Source organism: Juglans regia, chromosome 7 (genome assembly GCF_001411555.2).
Source record: "Juglans regia cultivar Chandler chromosome 7, Walnut 2.0, whole genome shotgun sequence".
NCBI classification, from domain to species: domain Eukaryota; kingdom Viridiplantae; phylum Streptophyta; class Magnoliopsida; order Fagales; family Juglandaceae; genus Juglans; species Juglans regia.
The window spans coordinates 50107109-50134880 of record NC_049907.1 but is presented as its reverse complement, the minus strand read 5'-3'; the positions used below and the strand labels follow the sequence as shown (position 1 = coordinate 50134880).

At 36.8% G+C, this 27772-nt stretch overlaps 3 protein-coding genes across 3 annotated transcripts; all 3 read left to right on the top strand.

Annotated features, from left to right (window-relative positions):
* Positions 1-10144: 10144 nt before the first annotated feature.
* On the top strand, positions 10145-11996 carry LOC108986384 (40S ribosomal protein S15a-1). Its single transcript, XM_018959001.2, has 4 exons — positions 10145-10288; positions 10892-11029; positions 11126-11286; positions 11652-11996. Exons 2-4 carry the CDS (start codon positions 10897-10899, stop codon positions 11748-11750), a joined length of 393 nt encoding a protein of 130 aa, XP_018814546.1. The 5' UTR covers positions 10145-10288; positions 10892-10896; the 3' UTR covers positions 11751-11996.
* A 3501-nt stretch (positions 11997-15497) lies between these two features.
* Positions 15498-19694, top strand: LOC108986379 (ras-related protein RABE1c-like). The gene is made up of 8 exons (XM_018958996.2): positions 15498-15958; positions 17038-17110; positions 17724-17824; positions 18268-18333; positions 18495-18592; positions 18807-18869; positions 18956-19048; positions 19223-19694. The coding sequence occupies exons 1-8, from the start codon at positions 15886-15888 to the stop codon at positions 19304-19306; spliced, it is 651 nt and encodes a 216-aa protein (XP_018814541.1). The 5' UTR covers positions 15498-15885; the 3' UTR covers positions 19307-19694.
* Positions 19695-20229: 535 nt separating this feature from the next.
* LOC108986378 (2-oxoglutarate dehydrogenase, mitochondrial) lies at positions 20230-27073 on the top strand. The gene is made up of 9 exons (XM_018958995.2): positions 20230-20465; positions 21088-22700; positions 22900-23126; positions 23239-23571; positions 24164-24410; positions 25188-25316; positions 25423-25638; positions 25836-25959; positions 26538-27073. The coding sequence occupies exons 2-9, from the start codon at positions 21150-21152 to the stop codon at positions 26774-26776; spliced, it is 3066 nt and encodes a 1021-aa protein (XP_018814540.1). The 5' UTR covers positions 20230-20465; positions 21088-21149; the 3' UTR covers positions 26777-27073.
* The last annotated feature ends 699 nt before the right edge of the window (positions 27074-27772 follow it).

The window sequence follows — 27772 nt, the reverse complement described above, 5'->3', positions numbered from 1 at the left end:
TATATCCATTTAATTTTTTGGGATATTAATTAATATATAATTTCAATATTGATATATTATAACAGTTTAGGCTGCTTGGACCTAATAGATCAAGTACTACTGCTAATTGCATTCTAGCTCGTAATGATTATAATCATGCAGTAGGCATAACCAAAAAGCTTTTCATGCACTTATTGATTAAGGACATAATTCCCACGATAATTATTTTTTTCAAAACGTTCAACTGCTTTTCTTGTGCCTTTTCAATTTCTTGTACTTGGGCGGCTGGGAAGGCTTTGTATCCTGCCCGCCTGACTTTCGTCAGGGTGGGCGGAGCATCCGCATGCATACCTCGGATGCCCGCCTAGTGGAAATGTGGGAGGTGAGTGTTGGGCTGGGCTTTGGATCCGTCTGGCCCGCTATATATATATATATATATATATATATATATATATATATATATATATATTACAGATATAAGGTATATTAAAAAATTATTATTTTTAAATAAAACTACATTGTTTTGATGTAGATTAGGTTTTAAACTTAACTTTCCTAGCTCCTTGCCTCTTTCCTCTCTCTTTCTTTTCTATTTGTTTCGTCGTCGATTTCTCGTTATCGCTGCTTGGTCTCTTAGACTCTCTCCCTCTTGTCGTCACCCCTAGCCCCAAGTCTCTCTCTCTAAAAATCTCATTGTACGATACCACACGCTGCATGATGGGCGGTAGGCAGATGACATGGGAGGCCAATTCGTCCCTTACATCTAGACGGGAACACCTGCCCACGGGAAGGCAAGGCCGAGGGTTGCCCGCCCAAGAGGTGCAAGTAGCAATACCTCTACTTATACCCCAATATCAATTGCTAATTTGTTGGTAATCAAAATGGCATGTGCATGAAACTATACAATATATTAGATACTAAAATAAAGCTATGAAATGATTCTTAAGCAGCAGTACCTCTACTTATACTCGATACCGCATAAATTTGCTGTTAATTTACGTGGTGTTTACGTATTTCACGGTTGTATGTAAAATTACTCTTATAGTAATTAGTAATTACAAGCTGGTAATTGATAATACTTGAAGATATCACCGAGGGTAACAATAATTAGTAGCTGCATGCTCACCTACTAGACCCCAATGTAGCATAAGTACCTAATTAATTACGCTCTTCATCATCATCTATTTGTAGTACCTAGTTTGGTGAATGATTAATGCCTAATTTATTTGATTATTTTCATCGTGTTTCATTGTACAAAGTCCAAGAACGTATCTTATTTGGCTAAGAAGCAATTAATGCAGGAGCTTAATTAGCATAGTACCATTTTAATTTTGGGTATGTAGTTGTAACAAATTGAAATGGAAGGAAATTTGTAGAAGAGGAAAAATCGAGAAGAAAGGAAAAATGCTTTATGTGTGTATTTCATTATCTGGAAAGATTACAAAGCACGTATATATACAATTGCCAAAAGAATATTCTAACTGCCTAGCAAGTATATAAAGACATTAATACCCTTTCTATACAACTCAGCAAAAGAAACGACAAAATGCTAACATAAATTTAAAACTACTGAAACAGAGGTAATAAACTTTATTCTTCAGCACTGATATTTCCTTTCATTTCTTTTCGTGCTGTGCTGCTATATGCTGTTGTAAATCATTCTCTAATATCCCCTCGCAAGATGGAGTGTAAAGATTTACGACTCCCATCTTAGATAACTGGTGAGTGAGAGATGTTGAAGACAAAGCTTTAGTCAAAGTGTCTGCAAGTTGATGGGAAGTAGGGACATAACAAGTGCAGATGCTTCCTTCTAGAATTTTATCACAGATTAAGTGACAATCGAGCTCGATATGTTTCGTTCTTTCGTGGAAGACGGGATTGGCAGTTATGTGGAGGGCAGCTTGGTTATCACAGTGAAGTAAGGCAGCATGATGATGGGAAACTTGAAGGGCAGATAAAAGAAATCTGAGCCATGTCAACTCAGAACATGTAGCTGCCATCGATCGATACTCTGTCTCAACCGATGAACGAGAGACAACAGATTGTTTCTAGGACTTCTAAGAGATCAAAGAAGAGCCAAGAAAGATATAATATCCAGTCACAGATTGCCTAGTGTCTGGACATGAAGCCCAATCCAAATCATAGTAAGCCTCAAGCTGAAAAGAAGAAGAACTAGGGAAGAGGAGGCCTTGGCCAGGAGCACCCTTGAGGTATCTAAGAACTTTTTGAGCTGCCAACATATGTGCATCAGTGGACTGAGCCATGAATTGGCTTAAAGTTTGAACACTAAAACTAATGTCAAGCTGAGAGATGGTGAGATACAAAAGGCATCCAATTAATTTTCTATAGATGCTAGGATCTGATAATGGAGTGTCTGTGGACTTAGTGAGCTTCAAGTTTTGATCCATAGGAACCTTAGTAGATGTGCTACCTAAAGTGCCCGAATCTGCTAGAATATCCAATGTATATTTCCTTTTGCACAAATGGATCCCTTTAGCTGATCTTGCAATTTCTATACCAAGGAAATATCGTAAAGAATCAAGATCCTTGATCTTAAACTTGCTGTGCAGAAAAGTCTTTAAATCATTCACAGAATTTAGATCATTATTTGCTACAATGATATCATCAACATATACGAGTAAAACAATGAAGATGCCATGTGTTTCTTGGGTGAAGAGGCTATAATCCGCCTTAGACTGAGAAAATTTAGATTCAATTAAGATAGTAGAGCATTTAGAATACCACTGCCTTGATGCTTGTTTGAAGCCATACAAACTTTTGAGTAACTTGCAAACTTGGTGTGGGGATCCTTTCTTGTAACCAGGAGGTTTGAGCATATAAATATCTTCATGTAAGTCCCCATGCAAAAATGAGTTATTTACATTAAATTGATGTAAATACCAGCGTTTAATGGATGCAATAGCTAAGAGGCATCTCATGGTTACCAGTTTAGCAACAGGAAAAAATGACTATTGATAGTTTATTCCCTCAAGTTGTATGTAGCCCTTGGCTACTAACTGTGCTTTCAATCTTTTAACAGTGCCATTAGAATTGTACTTAATTTTATAGATATACTTACAGTCAATGGGAACCTTTCCAGGTGGTAAATCAATGAGTTCCCAAGTTTGATAGGCTTCTAAGACAGCCAACTCATTTTCCATGGCTTGGCACCAGCCTGGGTCTTCAAGAGCTTGTTTATAAGTATGTGGTTCAATGTGAGTGGAAATAGCAATGAAAAAAGATTGATATGGATGTGAAAAGAATGATAAGATAAGGTATTAAAAAGTGGAAAAGGAGTACCTAAGTGAGGCAGTAACTTCTTGTCCAACACTGGGATAGGAGGAGTAAGAGTTGTCTACTGGCAGTGAAATTCCTGCAGATATTTAGGTGCATTACGAGTTCTGATTGATCTGCGAGAAAGGAGAGGAGCATGTGGAGATGAAAAAGAAGCTATTGAAAGTGGAGAGGAGGTAGGTGGTGAAGAGATAGCAAGAAGGGAAGGTGGGGATTGAGGAGAGAGATAGGGTTCTCGGGTAGTGATGTAATAGGAAAAGGGGAAGGGTCTTGAGTAAAAGAATTGAGTTGTTGGTGGGGAATGGAAATGGTAGGGAGTGACACAGTAGTAGGAGTAGGAGAGGTGGTAGGTAAAATAGGGGAATTGAGAGATGGAAATGTTGTGTTAGGATGGTGAGAATGAAAGAGGAAAACGGTCTCATGGAATTGAACATCTCGAGATATAAAAATTTGTTCATTTACCAATTTAAAACCTTTAACTCCAAAAGGGTAACTTGAAAAGACACACTCCCTTCCTCATGGGTCAAATTTCTCTCTTCCATGGGATAGAGTTGAGGCATAAGCAAGACATCCGAAAACTCTCAAATGGTGATAATGGGGTGGGGTATGAAAAAGGGTCTCGAAATGGGTTGTGTTGTGAAGCAAAGGAGTGTGGGTCCTATTTATGAGGTACACAACTGTTAAGATATAGTCACTCCAGGATTTGAGAGGAATGTTGGATTGAAACCTCAAGGCACAAGCCACATTTATGATGTGTTGGTGTTTTCTCTCCATTATGCCGTTTTATTTGGGTGTTTCCAACTTTTGTGGTGGATAATTCATTTGTTGTAATATAAATATCTCATTTGGAATTCAGAATCATTGTCACTCCTTACTACCTTTATTTTTGTTTGAAATTGGGTCTCAATTAAATTACAAAAGATGACAATACAAGCTCTTGCATCAGATTTATGTTTGAGCGTATAGACCCAAGTTGTCCTAGAGAAATCATCAACGATAGTGAGAAAGAAACGAGAGCCATCAGCAGCAATGGTAGAGTTGGGACCCTAGATATCACAATGGACAATATCAAAATTATGTAAAGATAAATGCTCAGAGTGGGGAAAAGGAAGACGATGCTGTTTGGCTAAAGGACAAACAGAACAAGGTGTTGGATTATGATAAGTCAAATTGTGTGTTACAATAGGATCATTAATTAAACGTAATCTGGAAGGAGATATGTGACCAAGGCGATAATGCCAAATGCTAGGAATATAAGTTGTTTGAGTAGTGGAAGCAGAATTGGATTAATCTTTATGTATGAAATTAGGCCAAGCATCAACCAAAACTAAAGGTGACACCCTTGATCTGAGGAGGTGATAGAGACCATCTCTTACTTCACTCATCCCAATCATTTTCTAAGATGTTAAGTCCTGGAGGAAACAAGAATTGGAGAGAAATATTAGACAACAAGAAGCATGTTAAGCAAGCTGTTTAGTAAAAAGCAAATTGAATTTAAAAGAAGGCACACACAACACATGTTGTAGCACTAAGTGCTCAGACAATCGGACAACACCAATATGAGTAACAAGTGCTACTTCTCCATTAGGTAGCTGAACTTGATATGAAACTGTAATCGTAATGAAGGTGAAAAGAGAGGTGCAACAGATTATATGATATGTTGCACCAGTATCAATGATCCAAGGTGGTGTATGAATTAGAAAATTTTTGTGTGTGTGTAGATGAACAAGTGGCCATACCATAAATACAAGAAGAGCTAACAATATTGGAGGATGGGGAAGGAGAGGACTGAGCAACAGAAAAGGAAGCCATAGCAGAGTTGGCTTCTTTGGGATGCAAGAGAGTAAGCAGTTGGTGATACTGGCTCTTGGTGAGTGCCACGGTTTCAGTTGATGCATCTTCAATATCACCTTCTGGTAGAATGCGAGAGTGGGTGGCAGCTGCTGAAAAAGTCTTTGATTTCCCATGGAGCTTGTGTCCAGGCGGATAACCATATAACTTGTAACATTTCTCAACATTGTGGCCAATCATGTGATAGTGTGTACATAATGGGGGTGCAGCATTGCCAAGCTTAAAACAATTATCAAGAGAGTGACCCTGGATTTTACAATGGGAACAATAGGGTCGGTTTTAGGGCCACAAAAGGTGGTGAATTTGGTAGCGGGTTTGGTGGAGTGGTAAGCAGGTTTGGCCATCATGACCATGAGATCAGAAGGAGAGGAGGTGGATATAATTTGGTGTTATCGTTCTTGTTGTTGAGCCATAGAAAACACTCGGTTGAGAGGTGGTAAGGGATCAAGAAGCATGATCTGGTCCCTCGTGTTTGAATATGAGTTAGATAATTCCATAAGGAACTGAATGACACAGTCACGATCATAACGGGCATGAAGAATTTTCAATTTGCCACAATCACAATTAGGAAGTGGGTCATACACGGCAAGCTCATCCCATAAACCTTTAAGACGACCAAAATAAACACTAATAGAATCCTGACTTTGTGATAAACGAGCTAAATCACGTTTGAGTTGAAAAATACGATGATCGTTTTGTTGTATAAAACAATCCTTAAGTTTTGTCCACAATGTGATTGAATCATCAATTAATGCAAGATTGGATTTCACATAAACACTTATAGAGTTCTACAGCCAAGAGACAATTAAATCGTTGCACATTTCCCAAGCTTCAAAAAGGGGATCTGAGTAATCTACTGGTTTGAGAAGTGTGCCATTGATGAACCCGGGTTTGTTCTTCGCACGAAGAGCTCGGCTAACAACATGCGACCATCTGACATAATTATCATCAGGAAGAAGGTTAGAAACCAACGCAGCATCAGGGTTATTGCCATTCTCAATTTAGAATGGGTTAAATGGATCAAAAAAATTGAGGTATCAGTTAGAAGAAGAATTCTTCGAGTGGGGTGTTTTAGGAGCATCATCTTCAAGAGTGGTTGTCATTGAATTGAGAGAGCTCTGGTACCATGTAACAAATTGAAATGAAAAGAAATTTGTAGAAGAGGAAAAACTAGGAAGAGAGAAAAAATGCTCTCTGTGTGTATTTCCTTATCTGGAAAGATTACAAAGCACGTATATATATACAACTGCCAAAAGAATATTCTAACTGCCTAGCAAGTTTGTAAAGACATTAATACCCTTTCTATACAACTCAGCAAAAGAAACGACAAAATGCTAACATAAATTTAAAACTACTGAAACAGAGATAAAAAACTTTATTCTTCAGCACTGATGATTTCCTTTCCTTTCTTTTCGTGTTGTGCTGCTGTATGCTACTGTAAATCATTATCTAATAGTAGTATGTACCCCCGTATTCAAATCTATGCCATTTTATACTCCGTTCTATATATACATGTCGAGTAATACTACATACAGTCGTGAAATATGTAAGCATCATGTAATTATTTTGAAAAAGAGTGAAATCTACTATTAAAATATTATTTTTTTCTATGTAAGTCCCGTATTTATTCATTTTTTTAAAGTGATTGCACGACGATTTCACACTCACGACTCCAATTATCATTTCTCGTATATGTCATGATAAGATATTGTAATTAATGACGTATTGCAGTACTTACTTGTGTATATATGTGGTACTTAATGACATGTATTTTGTTATAAAATGGAGGCATACATAATTAATCTTCTTTTCGCGCTTGGATTCGAAGAGTTTTCCATTCTGAACAACAAGAAAATAATAAGTATAATGATAGATGCAACCGCCTTATCTAACCGATGTGCAATCGGCGTGTCCATGTCATTTAATAAAACGGTATGTTTTTCATCTATTTTATTTTCTTCTTCCTCTCTTCTCTATTTTGTTCCCCCCCTCAGTCCCTTGAATATTCATTTCCCCCTCCCTCTCCCTCCCTCCATCTCCGTCAGACCTCTTCCTCTCCATTTTGTTTTCTCCTCCCTCTTACTCTCCATATTGTAACCCTAAATCCATCCATCTCCATCTCCATGGGGACATTACCGTGGGTTGTTTGAAGGCCAATAGATTTCTACTTCTTAGATCTAATCTCCATGATTTCATAACAATGGGCCATGGTATTTGAGCATGCGGCAAATGGAAGCTTGCAAGAAACCCAGAAAGAAACAAAAAAGAAGAAAGAAACAGATAGAGAAATATCTTATGTAGTTTTATTGCAATAAGAAACAACATTTTTATTGTTTATGGGATTTGGGTGAAAAGTGAGTGAATCAATATTCCCAAAAGCTGAGATATATTTAAAAAAAAAAAAATCAACCAAAAAAAAAATCCACTGATTCTGTATTTTATGGCCGTAAAGAAAATAACATGTTGGTCTTCACTATAGCAACTCATATCATCCCAACAACCTTCAGGTGCTGTTTGGATCTTCTTCTAGGTATTGATTCTTAACTATTATAAAATTATAAATGTTCTCCTTGTTTCCCTTTAGATTGATAACTGTAAGATCCTGTTAGAAAAACTCAAAGTTGTCATGGAAAGGGTTGGGGGCTTTGGTTTTAACGAGGTTGCAGAAGAAATTGAGTTGTTGGAACGAGGGTGAGCTTAGCTTATAAAATCGGAAAAAAAGAAAATTTTAGTCTGCTGTTTCACAAAATTTTTTATGTTTCAGTAATTTTTTTTTAATTTTATTTTATATTTAATATATTTGCTACGTGGCATACCGATTTCCCGGAATTCCCACCCCCGGTTGTCTATAACAAGGCTGAAATAATAATAAAGAGAAATGATACTTGCAGTCGTGAGCGTGCAGTCGCTTTGAAAAAAGTGAATAAATAAGGGACCCACATGAAAATAAATTAATTTTTTAATAGTGGACCCCACTCTTTTTCAAAGTGACTGCACGGCATTTGCGCATTCCACGACTGTATATAGTATTACTCAATAATAATAAACAACTTTACATTCTTTCATGTTTTTGGCTCTTGGTCCCTGTCTCAGCTTGTGCCACGTACGATTCATGCACCCGGTAGACTAGTACGTAGTATAGACATAGTCCGCCACTGTTTGACCATTAATCCAGTCGTGTAAACTGCATGCAAAAATGGTACCAGCTTCGGATTAAAATAATATGTTTGGTCTACCATTACATGCATGATCATTTGATCAAATTATAATAATTTGACATTTTCTTCTAGGTTGCAAGCTAATGATCATGATCTGGCAAATATGGCTCACGTACATACCCTATCAGCCAAGCATTCTCGTATTTTAAAATGATTGACCTGTACGTACGTTAAAACTCGAAAGTCAAACGTCAATTAAGCAAGCTCTCTCTTTGTCTTGATCATGTACTTTAATTTGCAAGGATCATCGATCTTCCCGTGTATTATGGAATTCAAAACTTGCATAATATAATATAATGCCCGGCCGCATGTAACTATCATTTCATTACTATCTAAACATTCATGAAATCTGTTTTTTAATAATTTGCCTAATCACTCATTTGGTCTATAACATAAAATAAAATTGATTCCTATTAAGACTCTGTTTGAATAATGAGATGAGATGAAATGAGATAGTTTTAGATGAAAGTTAAATAAAATATTATTTTTTAATATTATCATTATTTTGAGATTTAAAATGTTTATTATATTTTTTTATAAGAATTTAAGAAAATTTTAATAATGAGATGAGATGAAACAATTTCTATATATTTAAATCATTTGTGCTGTATCCGACTCACAGAAATATGACATTTGGAACCCGTAGGGCAATTGATTGATTATGAGGATGAGCCGCCAACCAACCTAGCTACCACATAGAGAAAGAAGACATTTTAAACCAATAAATTAATATGTCCCATTGCCATTCAGTTTTATTTACATGATCTGGTTCGATTCTGCTGATCAAAGCGAAGACAATAATATTGCCTGATGGTCATTCCTGACCGATACTTTTTTTTTTAAAAGAAATATAAAAAAATTAAATAAAACAAGTATTGGTCACTTCTTTCGGTCATAACCATCTGGCACAGTAGCACCACCCTAATCAATATTGCAAAACCCTTTTTGTTTATGTTCAAGTATATATTTTTCAAATATTTTTTTTCGACTTATATACAATATAGAATTGAAAACACCCATCACACGAACTAATTACATATTATTTTTCTTGGGACTGCACGGTATAATTAATTAAGTTTAGTAACTAAAAAAAAAAGGAAAATATTACTTGAACCGATAAAAGTTATCGATAAAAGTGATCGATTAAATTTTTTATTTTTTATTTTTTTTACTTAATAATTAAGGAAGTGACTATGAGAAAATTGGTATTTTTTTATTTCTGAAAAATATTTAAACATATATAAAAAATGATTGAAATAAAATAAAATAAAATAAAATAAAATGCATTTGCATGGACTTATCGGTCAAATTTCATCAGTTCATCGTCCGTCTTAATAGCTTTACCCAAAAAGGAGTATTGAATCTTTCCTCGCTTTTCCATTCAAAATTAATATGTTTATCAGTGTATATTTCATGTTAAAGTTAGGATACATAGCCAAAAATTTATCCCCTCTCTCTCTCGTTGTAATTCGGTACATAAACAATCATCTGCAGGCCAAATTAATCCTTGAATATATATAACTGAGTTAATAATAATATTAATAAGACAAACAATGAAGCATATTCATTGTTCCGACAATATTTTTTTGCTACTATTAAATTTAATGTCATATTCTTTATTAGATTTTATTTTTAATTTTTAGCCCATTGACAGGAATATAGAATTTAGTAGCTCAGTTGGAAAAGAAACGGGCCCATTTTGTTCCAGGCCTAGTTACCACTGGCAATTAAGTTGGGGTAAAAATAAAATAGCCCTTGGTCCCAAATAATAGTGAAGTAGTTGGAGCCCTAGTTCTAGGGGCAAGTTAGTAAATCAACAACTTTTCTAAACCAAATATAGCCACGAGGGTTTCCTCCCTTTCTTTCTCTCTACACCCCCAAGAAACCCTAAGAGCTCGTCCGTCGGTCTTGGAGGCGCTTCTGCTCAACTCTCTGCTTCCTATACGGTATGCAAAAACCAAGCAAATACGTACGAGTCTTCAAATTCTTTCACTTGATGTCCTCTGGGATCGATCTCTGTTCTATTCTTTTCGATTCGATCTGTTTGGGCTCCGATTTTATACTGTATTTTTGCATCAATTTTGACGTGGGTGCTTGTTTATTGTTACTAGTCTCTGGCTTTAGTTATGCGTTCTTTTTGGTATGATATCTGGCTTGTTTGGTTGCTAGGGAAAATCTAAGGAAATCGAAAATATAGTAATAGTTTGCTGATCGGTGGATTAGATCACAACTAACTGGCGGGCTGTGTCGAGTTATTTATCTGTTTGAAACAAATATATGAAATAACTAGGTACAACGAGGTTTTCCTGCCCCTAAGATTTGAGATAAACCTTGTCAAGCAACTGGTTTGCATACAACCCCACGGTTCATCTCCCTAGAGGGAGGGGCGGGGAAGAACTTGAAACATCTATTAGTTAATTGGAAGCTTGACTTGTTTTTCTAATTGTCGAACAACAATTCAAGAAGGCAAATTCAATTTGATCCCTTCTTTAACCATATCTGGTTTTCTTGCTAATTCCTTGTGGTCATTTTACTCCAATATGTATCAGAAACAATGGTGCGAGTTAGTGTGTTGAATGATGCTCTTAAGAGCATGTACAATGCGGAGAAACGTGGAAAGCGCCAGGTCATGATCAGGCCATCCTCAAAAGTGATCATCAAATTCCTTCTGGTTATGCAGAAGCATGGTATAGTAGGCATGGATTATCTTTGTTTAATTTTTTGGGTTGGAATCGTAACTTCTATAAATTTTTACACTTTCTCTATTTTGTGTTGTTCTATAGGTTACATTGGGGAGTTTGAGTACGTTGATGACCACAGGTCTGGCAAAATTGTTGTCGAACTTAATGGAAGGCTAAACAAATGTGGGGTTATTAGTCCTCGATTTGATGTAGGTGTCAAAGAGATTGAAGGCTGGACTGCAAGGTTGCTCCCCTCTAGACAGGTTAGCACCGGCAGCTTCTCATAAATGCTTTTCTTAAAAGTTTCGTAGTATTGTTGTTTTGTTAACGTACTATAAAGTTGTGTCTTGATATGTCTTTCCTACTACTAAAATCCAACTTCAGTTTGATAGGGTTATGTTGTACTTTACAACTGGAAGGAAGGCAATCAGTTAATTTCTACCTTTTGTAGCTCTAAAAAAAATTCTTTGGTATGGCCCCGAAATAAATAAGCGGTCTTTTCACCTATAAAAATAAATAAATAATAGGTCTTTCCGTCAGGTTATTCAGCAATAATGTGAATTACATCTTTAATTTATTCCTTTTAGTATTATTTTCCTGACCTTTTTAACATTTTCGAAAATTGTAGTTTGGCTATATTGTGTTGACAACTTCTGCTGGTATCATGGATCATGAAGAGGCTAGGAGAAAAAACGTTGGTGGTAAAGTGCTTGGTTTCTTTTATTAGGCCGAGTTTTTTTCGGGAATGATTTGGAATTTTCTGCTTGAGATGAGTTATTTGATGTATTTCGAACTTCCTAATATAGATCAGGGCTATGTTTCATTTGATTGATGCTTTTTTATTTTGTGGGTAGTGCGTTGTTACCCACATCAATGGAAGGCTGTAATGTTTCATTTTGGGTTAAACTAATCAATGGAAGCCTGTAATGTTGCTTTTTTGCTGTCATCCTATCGCAAAGGTACTATGTTTGCTTAATCTTGTACTTTTTGTTTACTAACCATTTCAGCTTGGTTCTATATAAAAAAAAAACTAATGCATTTTATTGAAGGCATAAAGTGGCACAACCCAAATACACGGAGGGTAAAAAATAAACTAACAAGATTACGGCTTTGTTTTTGAGTTGAGATATAAGTTAAAAATTGAATAAATTATTGTTAGAAATTTTTTTTTAATATTGTTATTGTTTTGAGATTTAAAAAAGTTTGAATTATTTATTTTATTTTGTGTAGGAATTTGAGAAAATTGTAATGATTAGATTAGATGAGATGTATTGTGAAGAGAGGCCTAAAAAGAGCAGTAGCCTTTCCAGTCTATTAAACAAGAGATCCCAAGTTGTGGGTAGCCATCCAAGTATAGAGGTTGCGGAAGATGGTAATTTTTAACTCATTCCTCATACACCGTCCTTTCTCAAATTTTAAATGTTCGGGTGTTACGTTCTTGTCAAATACACCATATTAAGTATAGGGGACGTTCTTGTAAACATCTGAATTTCTTCGGCCTCCAACAACTAATTAAATGGGAGATCCACAACTTAAACAACCCTGCCAACCTAAATTTTGGGCTTTCATCATTTACGTATCTGTATGATTTGTAATTCTCATAATTAGTGAAATGGACAGGGAAAAGCAAACAACTAGGATCGCTGATGATATGATAAAGCTGGTAGCCCTTGCTAAAACACTATTGATTTTCCTATATTATATATATATATATATATATTTATAAGATCCTAGAACTAAAAACAAACCGGAAACGAGTACATGAAATAGATCTAACCGTTAGTAAAGAATCCACGAGGATAAAACCAAGTTAAAAGCATTTCTCCCATCGAAACAGCTTGAGTAATAGCATTTAACAGCCATTATTATGGTCTCGAGTGAGTTGCATATGACATTGCCAAAGATTGTAGTTGCCCTCAAAATTGCAGGTTTCCCATCACGGTCATCGCCCACCTAACTTTCAGGATCACTCTCCACTTCGTCCTCCTCGTCGCCATTGCTGCTGCTACTGCCAGCCTCCATGCCCATGGATTTACGATAAGAGTTTAGATAGCAAAGTGGAAAGGAACGATGGAAGACGAGTTTATAGAGTCTGTGAGTGATGAAATTTGGGCCTGTGAGTGCCCTTTTGTAGGTGTAGACCGTAGAGAGAGAAGAGGGGGGTGGAGCATCTTCTCAGCATATACCCTCAAAGTACAATTTTCTTTTTTAACATTCCCTTCCTCTGCCCTTTCTACTTGCTCTCAGTTAAAAACCGAAAAGAATGCATAGTGATGTTAGCAGCAATAGTGGAATATACGTAATACAGATTCTCTTGTGATTTTTGTCGTTCCTTGGTGTTATATGAATTTTGAGTGTAGGCAGCTCCTAACTCCTATGTGGCTTATTTATGAAAAATCCACTCATCATTTTCGCACAACACATTATATATAATTTTTTAATTAATTAATTATTTTTTTCTTATTAAATATATGATGTATAAATGATGATTAGAAAAATTCAATTAATTTAAGAAAAATAAAAAAAATAAACAAATTTAAAAAATAAAAATAAATATAATTTGTAGTGTATAAAATTAGAGTAATTTTATATACAGTCGTGGAATGTGTAAATACCGTGCAGTCATTTTGAAAAAGAGTGTGATTCATTATTAAAAAATTAATTTTTTTCATGTAGATTCTATATTTATTTATTTTTTTCAAAATGACTGTACGATAGTTGCACACTCACGATTACAAATATAATTTCTCAGTAGCAAAATTACTTATTTACTCGCTTGCGATATATTTAGAAAAAGTGGACCTGGACTTTTTTCAGTAACAGAGTTGGGCTTGTCTTTTGGCCCAGATACAGGTCTTAAAAGAGGAAGATGAGACTTGCAGACCTCTGCTGGGTTTCGGGTCTACTCCTCCACTAGACTGACCACAAAATTGTTCAGATGGTGAACTCTTTTAATAATCAACTTGAAGAAATATGTTTGACGAGCTACTTCTCAATTATGAGCCGTGCTATATACAGTCCTCTAAAGAGGACTGTATTGCAGACCCAGTATATGAAAGGACTAAATTGTCCCCATCTTTAGTCTTGAATTGACTACATTACCCCCTCTTTCTTCTACATACTGAACCAAAACATTTGAAACTGGAATATGGTTTTGGCCTCAGCGCGCGCCCCAGCTGATTTCCATTGTTTACCTCGAGGTTTTCCTCAAGGTTTTTACAACATCCTTGGCCACCATTGACGCAAAGCATAGCTCAATTGTTCCATTGTTTTCCTTAAGCTTTTTTTTTTTTTTTTAAAACCCTTGCAGTTTTTGCTTCACGATTTTCCTTTGGTCACAATAAACACTTTACATATAGAATTTCAGGAGTAATGAACTTACTCGTGTCCTCCACTTCTTCCAAATAATCATTGTATTCTCTCAACGATGGAAGTTTATCTTCCCGTTTATTTAATCTACGAAATTGGAATATAGAGAATTAAGTCAGAGACGAAGAACACAAGGCAATGGAAAAATAAACCACCTTCAGAACCAAACTATTCCATACCTTAAGGAACCGAACATCATTACTCCGGAGAATCAAATTAGGAATAGAGAAAATAATAAGAATAAGAAAGAGGATTGACCGAAATGAGCAATCTACAAAGCCTCTTTCCTAGTCCACTGTTGCCATTGACGTAAATCACAGCTCCATTGTTCTACTGAACAGTTTCATTTCCTAGTCCACTGTCACATTTCATCCTCGTCTTTCTTTTTCTTTCTTGGCTTCCTTCATCTCCAAATTTATTTTGTTATTTTTGTGAAAATGATTAGTCCATCCATCAAAACTTGACTGCGATTTTGACTTCACTGAGCGACGACGACGGCGACGGCGATTTCATCTGGGTATGGGATACGATTTCATCTTGGCGCAAGGGGGGACTGGTATTGACTTCACTGGGCGCAAGGGAGCTATGTCCTCATTCTTTTGATTTCATCAGGTTCGGACCTGATTTGTTCCTTGTAATGAAACGCAGTGTTTCATTTCCTTTAATGAAACACTGCGTTTCATTAAAGGACTGTATTGCAGTCCTCCATTCGGGGACTGTAATAAGAATTTTCCCTCAATTATACTCAATTAAAAGATTAATAATATCTTATCTAAGGTCAATGTCGTCATTAATATTTTTATTATACCAAGATTCTAATTTCAGACTTCTTAAAATAATAAAAATATTAATTAATGATATATAATTGTAATGTATTTAATTAGACTATTTAATTCAATCATATAATTACTCTGATTATTGTTAAACAGAACAAGCTTCACATAAATCTCTACTATCTATGTTTCCATCCAATTCCCATTCGAGAAAAAAAAAAAAAAAAATAGAGAATAATTCTATTATAATCACACTCCTTGGCCGACGGATCCAAAGACAGTTCTGCACTCACGTCATGTGTGTGGGGAAAATCATGGATTGCATCCAAGGACCAAGACCATCGATACAAGGCCACGGGTCTACTCCTCGTCGTAGAACAGTACCGCACCCACCTCCCAAGTCCCACGTATTGTACACGGCAAAGCGAAGTACGAGACCCCCAAAACTCACGCACAGAAAACAATCGGATCGTCTCTCTGAATCTGTCGCCGACAATTTGCTAACCTGCGCCCAAAGCATTTTCTCTCCTTCTCCGTCTCTCTTTCCATCTCAGATCTCGTACAGTCTTGCTCTTGCATTTATATCTTCTACTTTTGGTTTTATTGAGAGGAGAGAGAGAGAGAGAGAGGAAGAGAGAAAGACAGAGACAGAGACAGAGACAGAGACAGAGACCAAGAGAGGGATCCATTTTGTGGTTGTTGGGGGTTGGTGATAAATAGATGGCTACAGCACCAGCAAGGGCTCGTGCCGATTACGATTACCTCATCAAACTTCTCCTTATTGGCGACAGTGGTTAGCTTTTCTTCTTCTCCTTCTTTGGTTAGCTTAAAAAATGGAGGAAAAGAACGTGTACAATAGAAAACTTGACTACTTGAGATATTTTTAATCTTCTCTCTGTTTTTTTTTGTTTTTTGTTTTTGTTTTTGTTTTAAGTTTGGTTGTGACGATTACGGGTGCTCTTTCTGCTTTTCATTTGCTCTGCGAAACGACTGGTATGTGTAATTCCGAGTGACATTCCACGTTGGGGAAGAGAAGTCATTGCTATTATACAGTTTGTACTGACTGATAAAAAAAAAATACAGCTTATACTGATTCTAAGGGGTTATAGTTATAAAATAAAGAAGAAGAAGAAGTTCATGTGATTATTCAAAGGGACTCCAATTGTAACATTATTTAGTACTTCTGGAATATAAGTCTAGATGTGGTGTGCTTTCCTTGGGTTGTTAAAGTATGTGTTATGTATCTCATTTTATTGGTCTTAGTTTGTCCATAATACGTGATTGCTGTAATTTTTAATGCGAGTTTTCACGCTTTCTTTTAGGCCGTTGATTCTTGATTTTGTTCAGCTTTGTCCTGTATTGTCCTACATGGTCTTTAGTAATGAACTTAGAGAAAAGCATAGGGTATTTATCCTGATGAGTACACTAATGTGTCTGGAATCGTAATGGAGGCGAGTGCTGGTGATCTATGGGGCTTAATTTTGATGGGTTCACTTGAAAGATACTGGACATGATATTCGTGTTGATCTTCACAACGACACTTTTTTGTTAATAGATACTTAATAATGTTAACATCTGGAGCTTTTATTTCCTGCCTTGTTTTGAACTCCCCAATCATGCAAAAGCATACTCTCGTTTAATTCCCATACCTTGTTTTGTGGATTCCTGGTTTTCTTTGTTAGTTAGCCGAGTGTCAGGGATTGCCTGATCTCGACCATTAGGTTGTTAACTCACCAAATAGATCACAAACTCTAATGCATCATTCATTTTTATCATGTAAAATTGACTTGGTTCAAATTCCTGAAAAATGTGGAGATGGATTATATTTGATATTTTTTCTGGTTACTTGACATTCCGATGAAATCTCTGCAGGTGTGGGCAAGAGTTGTTTGCTTTTACGCTTTTCCGATGGTTCCTTCACAACCAGTTTTATTACCACCATTGGGTTTGTATCATCTGGAACCATGAAGATTTTATGTTTTGAAATGTTATAGCATATTTGCATCAAGCAAAAGTGGCTGTCAAGAAGAGGATCGAGGAAAATGACGGGTCTCTATAAATAATTGGGAAAAAGTAATGGCACTTGGATGATTGTTGGCCTTCTTCATCCTATGCTGGTATAAAAGACTTGAAAATAAACTGATGGAAATGGTATACAATCACTCAACAATGGTCATAGCATTTTAGACGTCTCTTTTATGGAGGGTCTAGACTTCCAGGCGCCTTTTAGTAATGGATTGAGGAGTTGAGGACCATCATAAACATGCATGCATATATAAACACATACATACAAACATACTTGTGTACATGCGTGCGTGCATACATACATACATACATATATACATACATATATATATAGACATATTCACATGCATGCGTGTATTTTTGCTAACAAGCTCTAGTTTGGAAGGCACCTCCTCCACCTGTAAGTGCAAGGTGGAAGATGTGGTCATGGGCTCAAAAATCATAGGATGTGTGTCACTTACCAATAACAATTTCAGCACCTCAGTTACATATGCATAAGATTTCTTCTGATTTTGATACTATATTTTTTACAGCATTGATTTTAAGATAAGAACCATTGAGCTTGATGGTAAAAGAATTAAATTGCAAATCTGGGATACAGCAGGTCAGGAGCGGTTTCGAACTATTACTACAGGTTTGTTTCTTGTTATTCACTAATTGCATTCTTGATTTTAATGTGGGTTGATTGCTTGGTAGTTTGCCTCCTTACTTTCAAATGAGTGTTCCCTTGGGTAAAAGCTGTATCTTCATTGTCTGTTCAAGCCTTGACATCCTAAAGCCACCCGGCTATTGATCTGTTCATTTAGAGAATCAAGAAAATGATTCTCCTAAAAACCCAAAACTCAAATGCTGTAGCCCGGATGATGATGATTCCATGTGATAGCTATCAGACCTTTGATGGAGTCCCACTGTATTGATGGTTCCCAGATTTCTGTGCTTGCTGGCATATAGAATGGGAGGTCTGATATATGCTTGTAGGGGCGGTTCATTTTCCAGTATTATCTTTACCTGAATTGTATCTTGCATTATCTTCATATGTTAGAGGAGTTTGCTTATATACTTTATGCTCTTTTGCAGCTTATTACCGAGGAGCCATGGGCATTTTGCTGGTGTATGATGTTACTGATGAGTCATCTTTCAACAGTAAGTTCTCTTCTTGTCTTGGTTTTGTTTTTGTGTCCGATGACAATGTTTGATGAGTTCATAGCATAATGTGACTTATGGATCTATCTTTTGTTTTTTGGAGCTTTGAAATAAAGACTAATATCTATATATATATATATATATTTTTTTTTCCTGTTCAGACATTAGGAACTGGATTCGCAACATTGAGCAACATGCATCTGACAATGTTAACAAAATCTTGGTGGGGAACAAGGCTGACATGGATGAAAGCAAAAGGGTAGGTTTTCCTGATTAATCAATTAGCAGAAAATGCTTCTTTTTCACCTGTTGGGCTGGATTAGTTCATAAATTAAGCACAGAACTGCATGGATGGCTATAACAGTCTATTCAATCCAACATGGAACACCCTGGAAGTATGTGTGTGTATATTTGTGTGCCCGCCAACGTGTTCTACATTGTTGACTGGAAAGAGATTTTCTTTGTTTTCTTAGGCTGTGCCTACCTCTAAGGGTCAAGCTCTTGCTGATGAGTATGGCATCAAGTTCTTTGAAACTGTAAGTGGCAACAGGCTGTCAAGACGTAATCTACATTTGAAACACAAGATAATCTCCTGTTTGTAACAAAACAGTATCTTCTACAGAGTGCAAAGACAAATATGAATGTGGAGGAGGTTTTCTTCTCAATAGCAAGGGATATTAAGCGTAGGCTTGCAGAGACCGATTCCAGGGCTGAGGTATGCGTTCTTTTTTTCCCTGTTTTGTTTTTCCCAGCTCCGATTTGACTTTCTGTGTGATCCATTCTCTTTTTTTTGCCCTGAAAAAGCAGTAGATTTGTGCCATCAAACATAGGAATCCTAGTTTATTCTTTTTCTCCAAATTAACGGACTGATTATTCCTGGTATTTTCAGCTTCCAACCCTCAAGATCAACAAAGCGGACCAGACGGACGGTGGTGGTCAAGCTGCTCAAAAGTCAAGTTGCTGTGGCTCATAAAGGGAGAGCGTAGGGATGTTCTGATGGTGGTACTCATTTGGGTGTTTAAGCAATTCCGATGACACTGTAGGGTGCATGTATCTTCCCCGGTGTTATTCTTATAAAGTACAACCAAGATATGATGCCATTCTAGTAGTCTTTTCTTTCCCCCCTTTATTCTGTAACCCACCATGTTGGGGCTTCGGATAATTGACTTATTTTTTCTTGACTACTAGTCTTGCTTGTAGGTAGATACTGAGCATCAAGCTTTTTTTCTTACTAGAGAAAAAATGCTTTGGTGTTCCTATTTACACCTTTCGAATTGAGACTACTAGAATATGTGTATATTTGACATAGAAGCGTGGAAACCTGCCTTTGTAAAAATATTTGGCAAAAGTGTTCAATTCAAGTTTTTTTTTTTTTTAATAGGTGGTAAAAGTAAGCTGAAAAGGTAGTAAGATAGCAATATAAAATAGAGAAATGATATTTGCAGTCGTGAGTATACAAGTGTCGTGCAGTCGTTTTGAAAAAAATAAATAAATATGAGATCTACATGAAAAGAAATTAATTTTTTATAAGTAGATTTTACTTTTTTTCAAAGTGACTGTATGATATTTTATGTATTTTACGACTGTATGTAGCATTACTATAAGAAATATGATTATTTATTTTTTATTTATTGAGTAAATTCTTAAGTGGTAAAGAGTCTCCATCTTGTACAATGGATATGATCATGTGACAAAAGTAAAAGGTTGTTGTGTTATGGGAACGTGTCACGTGAGTTGATTAAGCTTATGTTGCATTTGAGCGGGATCTGGAATGCTCCTTAAGAAAATATTATTTATTAACATACAGTGTACTATATTATCGTGTAACAAAGGTGTGCATGTGATGTTACGTCGCACCAAACAGTAAACGCTTGGGAAGCCAAAAAGGAATGCAAGTCAAAATGTTCGGTTCGTCCGAACAAGAAAGACCGTAGCTTCTGAAATCTATATCCGGTCTGGGCCGGACCAGAAGTTTTACGTCTTTCATCATGTACTCTATCAGTTACGAGAATCTTCGTGTTGTCGTTTGGGACGGAAGGCATAAAGAGTCATTGTGTTGCTGTTTGGCTCAGTCAGAGTCTTCACCGTTGCTTCACAGAGATTCGGGTTCCCCCCCACTCTTCTCTCTCTTGGTAGGCACTCATTCTCCTTGTTTACAAACAATCTCTCTCTCATTTTGGATCATCGCTTCCGTTTTGTATTTGCTGAAACTTTTACCAATACTTGTAGCTGTTCAGCCGGAGAATTTTGTTCTTTCGAATTTTTTTTTTCCAGTATGCAATTTCAATGTCTTGTGGGATATGCTACAAATTATAAAATCCTGTGAATATATTCATGTCACACCGACTTTGGAATCTGTAGGTTCATTTCGGGCGGTTATTTTTGCCTTCACTTTCGTTGTTCAATGTGATCTCAGTTTAATTTCGGCACTGGTTTTGATCTCTGGCTATTTTTATCTCAAGTAGCGTTTTGCTTTTAGAATATTTTCCGTTGCCTTTCACATTTAGTTGAGTTCTACGTTCTTTTCTGTTCTGGTTTCTGATTGCTAGATTTAAATTTTATTTGTATTCATTCGTTTTCTTATGACTATACCGTTTTTCTGGAAGTATTATAAGTGGTGGAATTCACGATTCAGAGTTAGGGTGTTCACGACTTAGTGATAGTGCGCGTTTGCATATGCTTCCTTATATATGCTGGGAGTTCACAGTATCGGAAATATTTTTATTTCCTAAATAAGATTTGTTTCCTCTGCAGATCATTTAGATGTTCATCATTGAGCTTTGAGATTGGTCACCAGGACAGTTGAATCGATAGTGATGGGTTGGTTCAGAGGTGGTTCTGGTGTAGCAAAGCTTGCCATTAGGAAAACTATATCTCGGGGTGGATCATATGCAACAAGAAAACGAATCCTTCCATCACAGAACCGGTATTTTCACACCACTGTCTTCAGATCAAAGGCGCAAGCTGCACCTGTCCCTCGTCCTGTGCCCCTCTCTAGGCTAACTGACAGCTTCCTAGATGGGACAAGCAGTGTCTACTTGGAGGAGCTTCAAAGGGCTTGGGAAGCTGATCCAGATAGTGTTGATGAGTCATGGGACAATTTCTTTAGAAATTTCGTGGGTCAAACCGCCACATCCCCGGGAATTTCAGGCCAAACAATTCAAGAGAGTATGCGGTTGTTGTTGCTTGTGAGGGCTTACCAAGTTAATGGCCACATGAAAGCCAAGCTGGATCCTTTGGGTTTGGAAGAACGAGAAATACCAGAAGCATTGGACCCTGCTCTTTATGGGTTCACAGAAGCTGATCTTGATAGAGAATTCTTTTTGGGTACGTGGAATATGTCTGGATTTTTGTCTGAAAACAGACCCGTGCAGACCCTTAGATCCATATTGACCCGACTTGAACAGGCTTACTGTGGGAGCATTGGGTATGAGTACATGCACATTGCAGATCGTGATAAATGTAATTGGTTAAGAGAGAAGATTGAAACCCCAACAACGATGCAATACAATCGGCAGCGCCGTGAGGTAATTCTTGATAGACTTGTATGGAGTACACAGTTTGAGAGCTTTTTGGCTACTAAGTGGACTACTGCAAAGAGGTTTGGGCTTGAAGGTGGGGAAACTCTTATTCCGGGCATGAAGGAGATGTTTGATAGGGCAGCAGATCTTGGGGTTGAGAGCATAGTTATTGGAATGCCTCACAGAGGAAGATTGAATGTATTGGGTAATGTGGTTAGGAAGCCATTGCGTCAGATATTTAGTGAGTTTAGTGGTGGTACAAAGCCTGTGGATGAAATTGGCCTTTATACAGGAACTGGTGATGTTAAGTATCACCTAGGAACTTCTTATGATCGACCAACTAGAGGAGGAAAGAGAATACATTTGTCTTTGGTTGCAAACCCAAGTCACTTGGAAGCTGTGGATCCAGTTGTTGTTGGAAAAACTAGAGCAAAGCAATATTACTCAAATGATGAGGACAGGATCAAGAATATGGGTGTTTTGATTCACGGAGATGGTAGCTTTGCTGGACAAGGTGTAGTGTATGAAACTCTACATCTTAGTGCTCTTCCAAACTACACTACTGGTGGCACTATACACATAGTGGTGAACAACCAAGTTGCCTTCACAACTGATCCGAAGGCAGGCAGATCTTCACAGTATTGCACTGATGTTGCAAAAGCCTTGAATGCCCCGATTTTCCATGTAAATGGTGATGATGTGGAGGCAGTTGCTCAGGTTTGCGAGCTTGCAGCTGAGTGGCGCCAGACTTTCCATTCAGATGTTGTGGTCGATTTAGTGTGCTATCGTCGTTTTGGGCACAATGAGATTGATGAGCCATCCTTCACGCAGCCCAAAATGTACAAGGTAAGTCCTTTCTCTTCAGCTCTCAGAAGTTTGTTTGTTTTTTTATTATTATTATTATTTTTTTTTTTTTGAGTAACATTCGCCCAGAAATCTTGATATTTTTTTCTACTTATCCATGATGATCCTCAAAGCTACTCACACTGCTGCTCTTCAGCTTAGTCAGCGAAACTGCTTAGATTTCTCAATTGGGTGCTAACAGGTTATCCGGAATCATCCATCAGCTCTTGAGATCTATCAAAACAAACTATTAGAATCCGGGCAGGTGACTATGGAAGACATTGATAAGATAAAGGATAAGGTCATTAAGATCCTTGATGAAGAATTCTTGGCTAGCAAAGATTATGTTCCAAAAAGAAGGGACTGGCTTTCATCACACTGGTCTGGGTTCAAATCACCTGAACAGCTTTCACGTGTCCGAAACACTGGGTATGTTTGTGTTGTTTTGGTCAATTTCCACTTCTACTTGGCTGTCTTGACTATATATATATGCATGTATATGTAGTGTGTGTGTGAATGACATTGGTTTTCTGATATAAAGGGTAAACCCAGACATTTTGAAGAATGTTGGCGAAGCAATCACACACCTTCCAGATAACTTTAAGCCTCACAGAGCAGTGAAAAAGGTCTATGAGCAACGTGCTCAAATGATTGAAACAGGTGAAGGCATCGACTGGGCAGTTGCCGAAGCACTTGCTTTTGCTACATTGCTTGTGGAAGGTAACCACGTTCGATTGAGTGGTCAGGATGTTGAAAGAGGTACATTTAGTCATCGCCATGCAGTAGTTCATGATCAGGAAACTGGGGAGCAGTATTGCCCTCTGGATCATGTAATCATGAACCAAGATGAGGAGATGTTTACTGTTAGCAACAGGTAGTCTATGGTAACTTCTTCTTTTGTAAGTAATTCATAGCAACATTAATGTTGGTTTCTAGCAAGGTTTTCATTTTCATTGTCATTTGTGTTTACAACCTACAACTGCTGTATATAATCTTTATGGTGATATGGTGCAACTCTTTGCAAATGATTATTAATAGAATATGCGATTCTCTACTGCTTTTTTTTCTGCTGCCAAGAATTGTTCATATAATTTATTTAGTGACACAACATGACGTACAAAAAAAATTATTGAAACAATATGCATGTCCATATTTTGTGTGTGATAGTGATGCTGTTGGATTTTGCCGTTCTAGCTCTAAATGCAGTTTGTTTCCCCTTATCAGAATTAGGAATATTGTCAAAATTGTATGATGATCATATGTTGTTGTCAAAATTGTATGATGATCAAAATTGTAGACAGCATCTACTTGTTTCCAAAATTTCAGTACTACAGGACAGCTAAATGCCAGCCCAAATGTAAGAAGATTGCTGAACTCCTACATATAACTTCTAGTGCACAGTGATTCTTGCTGAATTGGTGCCTTCTTAAAATGTCTCTTACATGAGCAATATGTTTTGTGTGCAGTTCTCTTTCGGAGTTTGGTGTTCTTGGATTTGAGTTAGGTTACTCTATGGAAAACCCAAATTCATTGGTAATATGGGAAGCTCAGTTTGGCGATTTTGCGAATGGGGCTCAAGTTATATTTGATCAGTTTTTGAGCAGTGGGGAGTCTAAGTGGCTCCGTCAAACCGGGCTTGTTGTGCTGCTTCCCCATGGTTACGATGGCCAGGGTCCGGAACATTCCAGTGCACGGTTGGAGCGTTTTCTCCAGGTATTCCAATCAAGGACTTCATGTTGTTTATATGTATAACAATTGGGCGCCTTCCTAATATTTTTCTATAATTATCTCTCCCTTGAAATATTAAGGAAAACTCTCCTCTCTCTCTCTCTCTCTCTCACACACACACACACACAGCACGCACACATCCACGTTCATATTTGTATGTTCCTTTATTGATCTGCGCTTGTGATGGAGTTGGAAGAAAATTTGAGGGCATAGAATTATATATGTTTTTTTTTTATAAGTAAAAATATATGTTGGAAGAAATATCAACTTGAACTAAATGGTTTTATATGACAATTGATGCATCATAAATCCTCAAACACTTTATGCTATGTGCACCTGCCTTGCATTTTTATTGGTGATTTTGTGAGCAAGTATATTATACTCCTGGTTTGAATCTCCGGAGGCTTAATAAGGTTTTTTTTACCTCTATACTTAATCTCAGCGTTACAGAAAATGAGTATTTCCTGTAGACTTCTCAGGACTTGATTGGTGCTCAAATCAATCATATTGATCACTGAAAGAACTTAACATATAGTGTGAGCATGTTATCAATTTTTCTAAAATGATCTTTTGACTCTCCACCTTTTGTGCTGCAGATTCTCTGTCTTGGTTGAGGACTACCTTGTTTTACATTGTTCAGCCCCTCCCTCTTTCCCTTTCTTCCTCATGCCCCTTCTCCACTCTATTTGACCCCCATGATCTATTGTATTCCATATTATCTAGCATATTCCCAGCTTATATCTACTCTCAATTTTATGGCAGATGAGTGATGACAATCCTTATGTTATTCCTGAGATGGATCAAACTCTTCGGACTCAAATTCAGGAATGCAATTGGCAAATCGTTAATGTCACAACTCCTGCTAATTACTTCCATGTCTTGCGGCGTCAAGTGAGTGCAACTAGTTAGACCATGGATACTTTCCATCTTTAATTTTTATGAATTACTTTTCATATTTAACTTTTATTTTTTCATGATTTCCTGTTTCACTGCCTAGATACACAGGGAATTTCGTAAGCCTCTCATCTCAATGGCTCCTAAAAACTTGCTTCGTCACAAGGACTGCAAATCCAATTTGTCCGAGTTTGATGATGTCCAAGGCCACCCAGGTTTCGACAAACAGGGGACTAGATTTAAGCGTCTAATAAAGGATCAGAATTTTCACTCTGATCTTGAGGAGGGTATTAGGCGCCTGGTTCTTTGCTCTGGAAAGGTCACACTTTGACTGCTTTGCTTTTTTAATCTAGGTTTTTAGTTGAACACAAGGCTCTTTTGGTTATATTAGTTTAGGATTTCTGATATGTTTTATCTCCGTGAGTTATTATTTCAGATGTTTACTGTTTTTCATTTAATGCAGTTTTTCCTTTTCCTGTCAGATGCTAAACCTTATTGCTAATTCATCTCTTGCAGGTTTATTACGAGCTGGATGAAGAGCGAAAAAAGGTGGGTGCGAAGGATGTTGCAATATGTAGGGTTGAACAGCTTTGCCCCTTCCCATATGACCTCATACAGCGAGAGCTGAAGCGATATCCAAGTATGTGTTTGGAACTTTTAACTAGAAAATAAGATCTATTATGTTTTACGTGGAGTATCTCAGTAACGACCTCCCTCTTTTCTATCTTCTCCCGAGTCACTACCAATATGTCACTCTTTAGTCAAATTTGGATTCGCATGCCAAATCTTGGGCTGCTTATTTCTTTTATTTATGTCTGTGGTTGGCACTCAATCCACCTGTGTACCAAAGTTGTATTCCTTTTCTGTTTCCCCATAGATAAATACGAATATAACTAGGCATATAGGATCATTTGTGATTAAAATTCTAGCTAGGTGTTTAATCAATAAAAATAGTGATTACTTATTAAAAAAAAAAAAGAAAGGATCATCTGAGAATGATGTTTGATTAGTCCATGATCCTTGAAAAATTTTTGAAGCTGAGAAACAGCTGAGGAATGTGAATAGATTACAAGAATATTGGTTAATGTGAGTGGGTGCACTCCTGAGCAGGTCATTTTCTGAGTTGCTAGGTCATTTGAGGAGAGTGTATTTTGTCGGTTTTTTACTTTGCAAGTTCTGTTCACATTTTGAGGCTGAATCATTCTTCGTTTCTGTTAGATGCCGAAATTGTCTGGTGCCAGGAAGAGCCAATGAACATGGGTGCATACAGTTATGTTGCACCCCGCCTTTGCACTGCCATGAAAGCACTGGGCAGAGGAACTATGGAGGACATCAAGTACGCTGGCCGCGCTCCATCTGCTGCCACAGCTACTGGTTTCTATCAGGTTCACGTTAAGGAACAGACTGAGCTTGTGCAGAAAGCCTTGCAGCGTGAACCAATAAACTATCCTTTTTAAGGTGAATTATTTTTTATGAAGAAAAATTACACACAGAGATCTACATTTGCTACCTCCACTAGGATCGACCGTCTATTTTTTGCGCGTTGCCGTTTCAGACTGCACTCACTCGTGTGTGCTGAATAAAGTAATTTTTTGAATATTGTAATAATGACAACTTTGACACCCCCAATATCTATCTTACTTGGAGGCTTTAGAATTGGCCGTTCTATTTTGCAAATGATTTTCTTGGTTTTGGATGTTTTTTCATAGGACAATGATAGGTCACTGAGAAAGGTGATCCCTGTATTGTATCAATAGTGCAAAATTGTACTTTTTTTAAATTTTTTTAATTTTATTTTCAAATATTTTTTAAATTTCTTTAAATATTTTAAAAAAATCACAAACACATTAAAAAAATATTTCCTTAATTAATAATAATAATAATAATAATAGAGAATCGGGTTGTCGGCTGAATTCAGCCCATACTACGTCTCGAATCCTCCTGGCACCAGTACCACATACCTTATTTGCTTCCAGTATTGATACACATAATATATTTTCCAAACACATTTCAAAACAATGTTTTAAGATAGGATATTTTTTTTTTGTAAAGAAATGTTACTTTTATAAAGTGTTTTACAAAATTACCTTTTATTTAATACATTATTGTGAAATGTGTTGTGTATAAATCATATTTCATTAAGGGTAGGCGGGTGGACGGAGAGTGAAATTTAAGGTAGAGAATTTTAAAATTTGGGTGTAGCTTTCATATCCGTTGATTGGTCACCGATGATTTGATGAAAGTGACATTGATGAAGTAACTGGCAGTTGAAACATCAAAAAATTGGAGCTATAACCAACAATGGATTGATAACATGCTATTGATACATACACAACACATTTCATAATAATGTTGTAAGATGAATGTATTTTTGTAAAGTAATGTTATTTTTATAAAGTATTTTACAAAATTATCTCTCATTTAATACATTGTTGTGAAATGTGTTGTGAAAA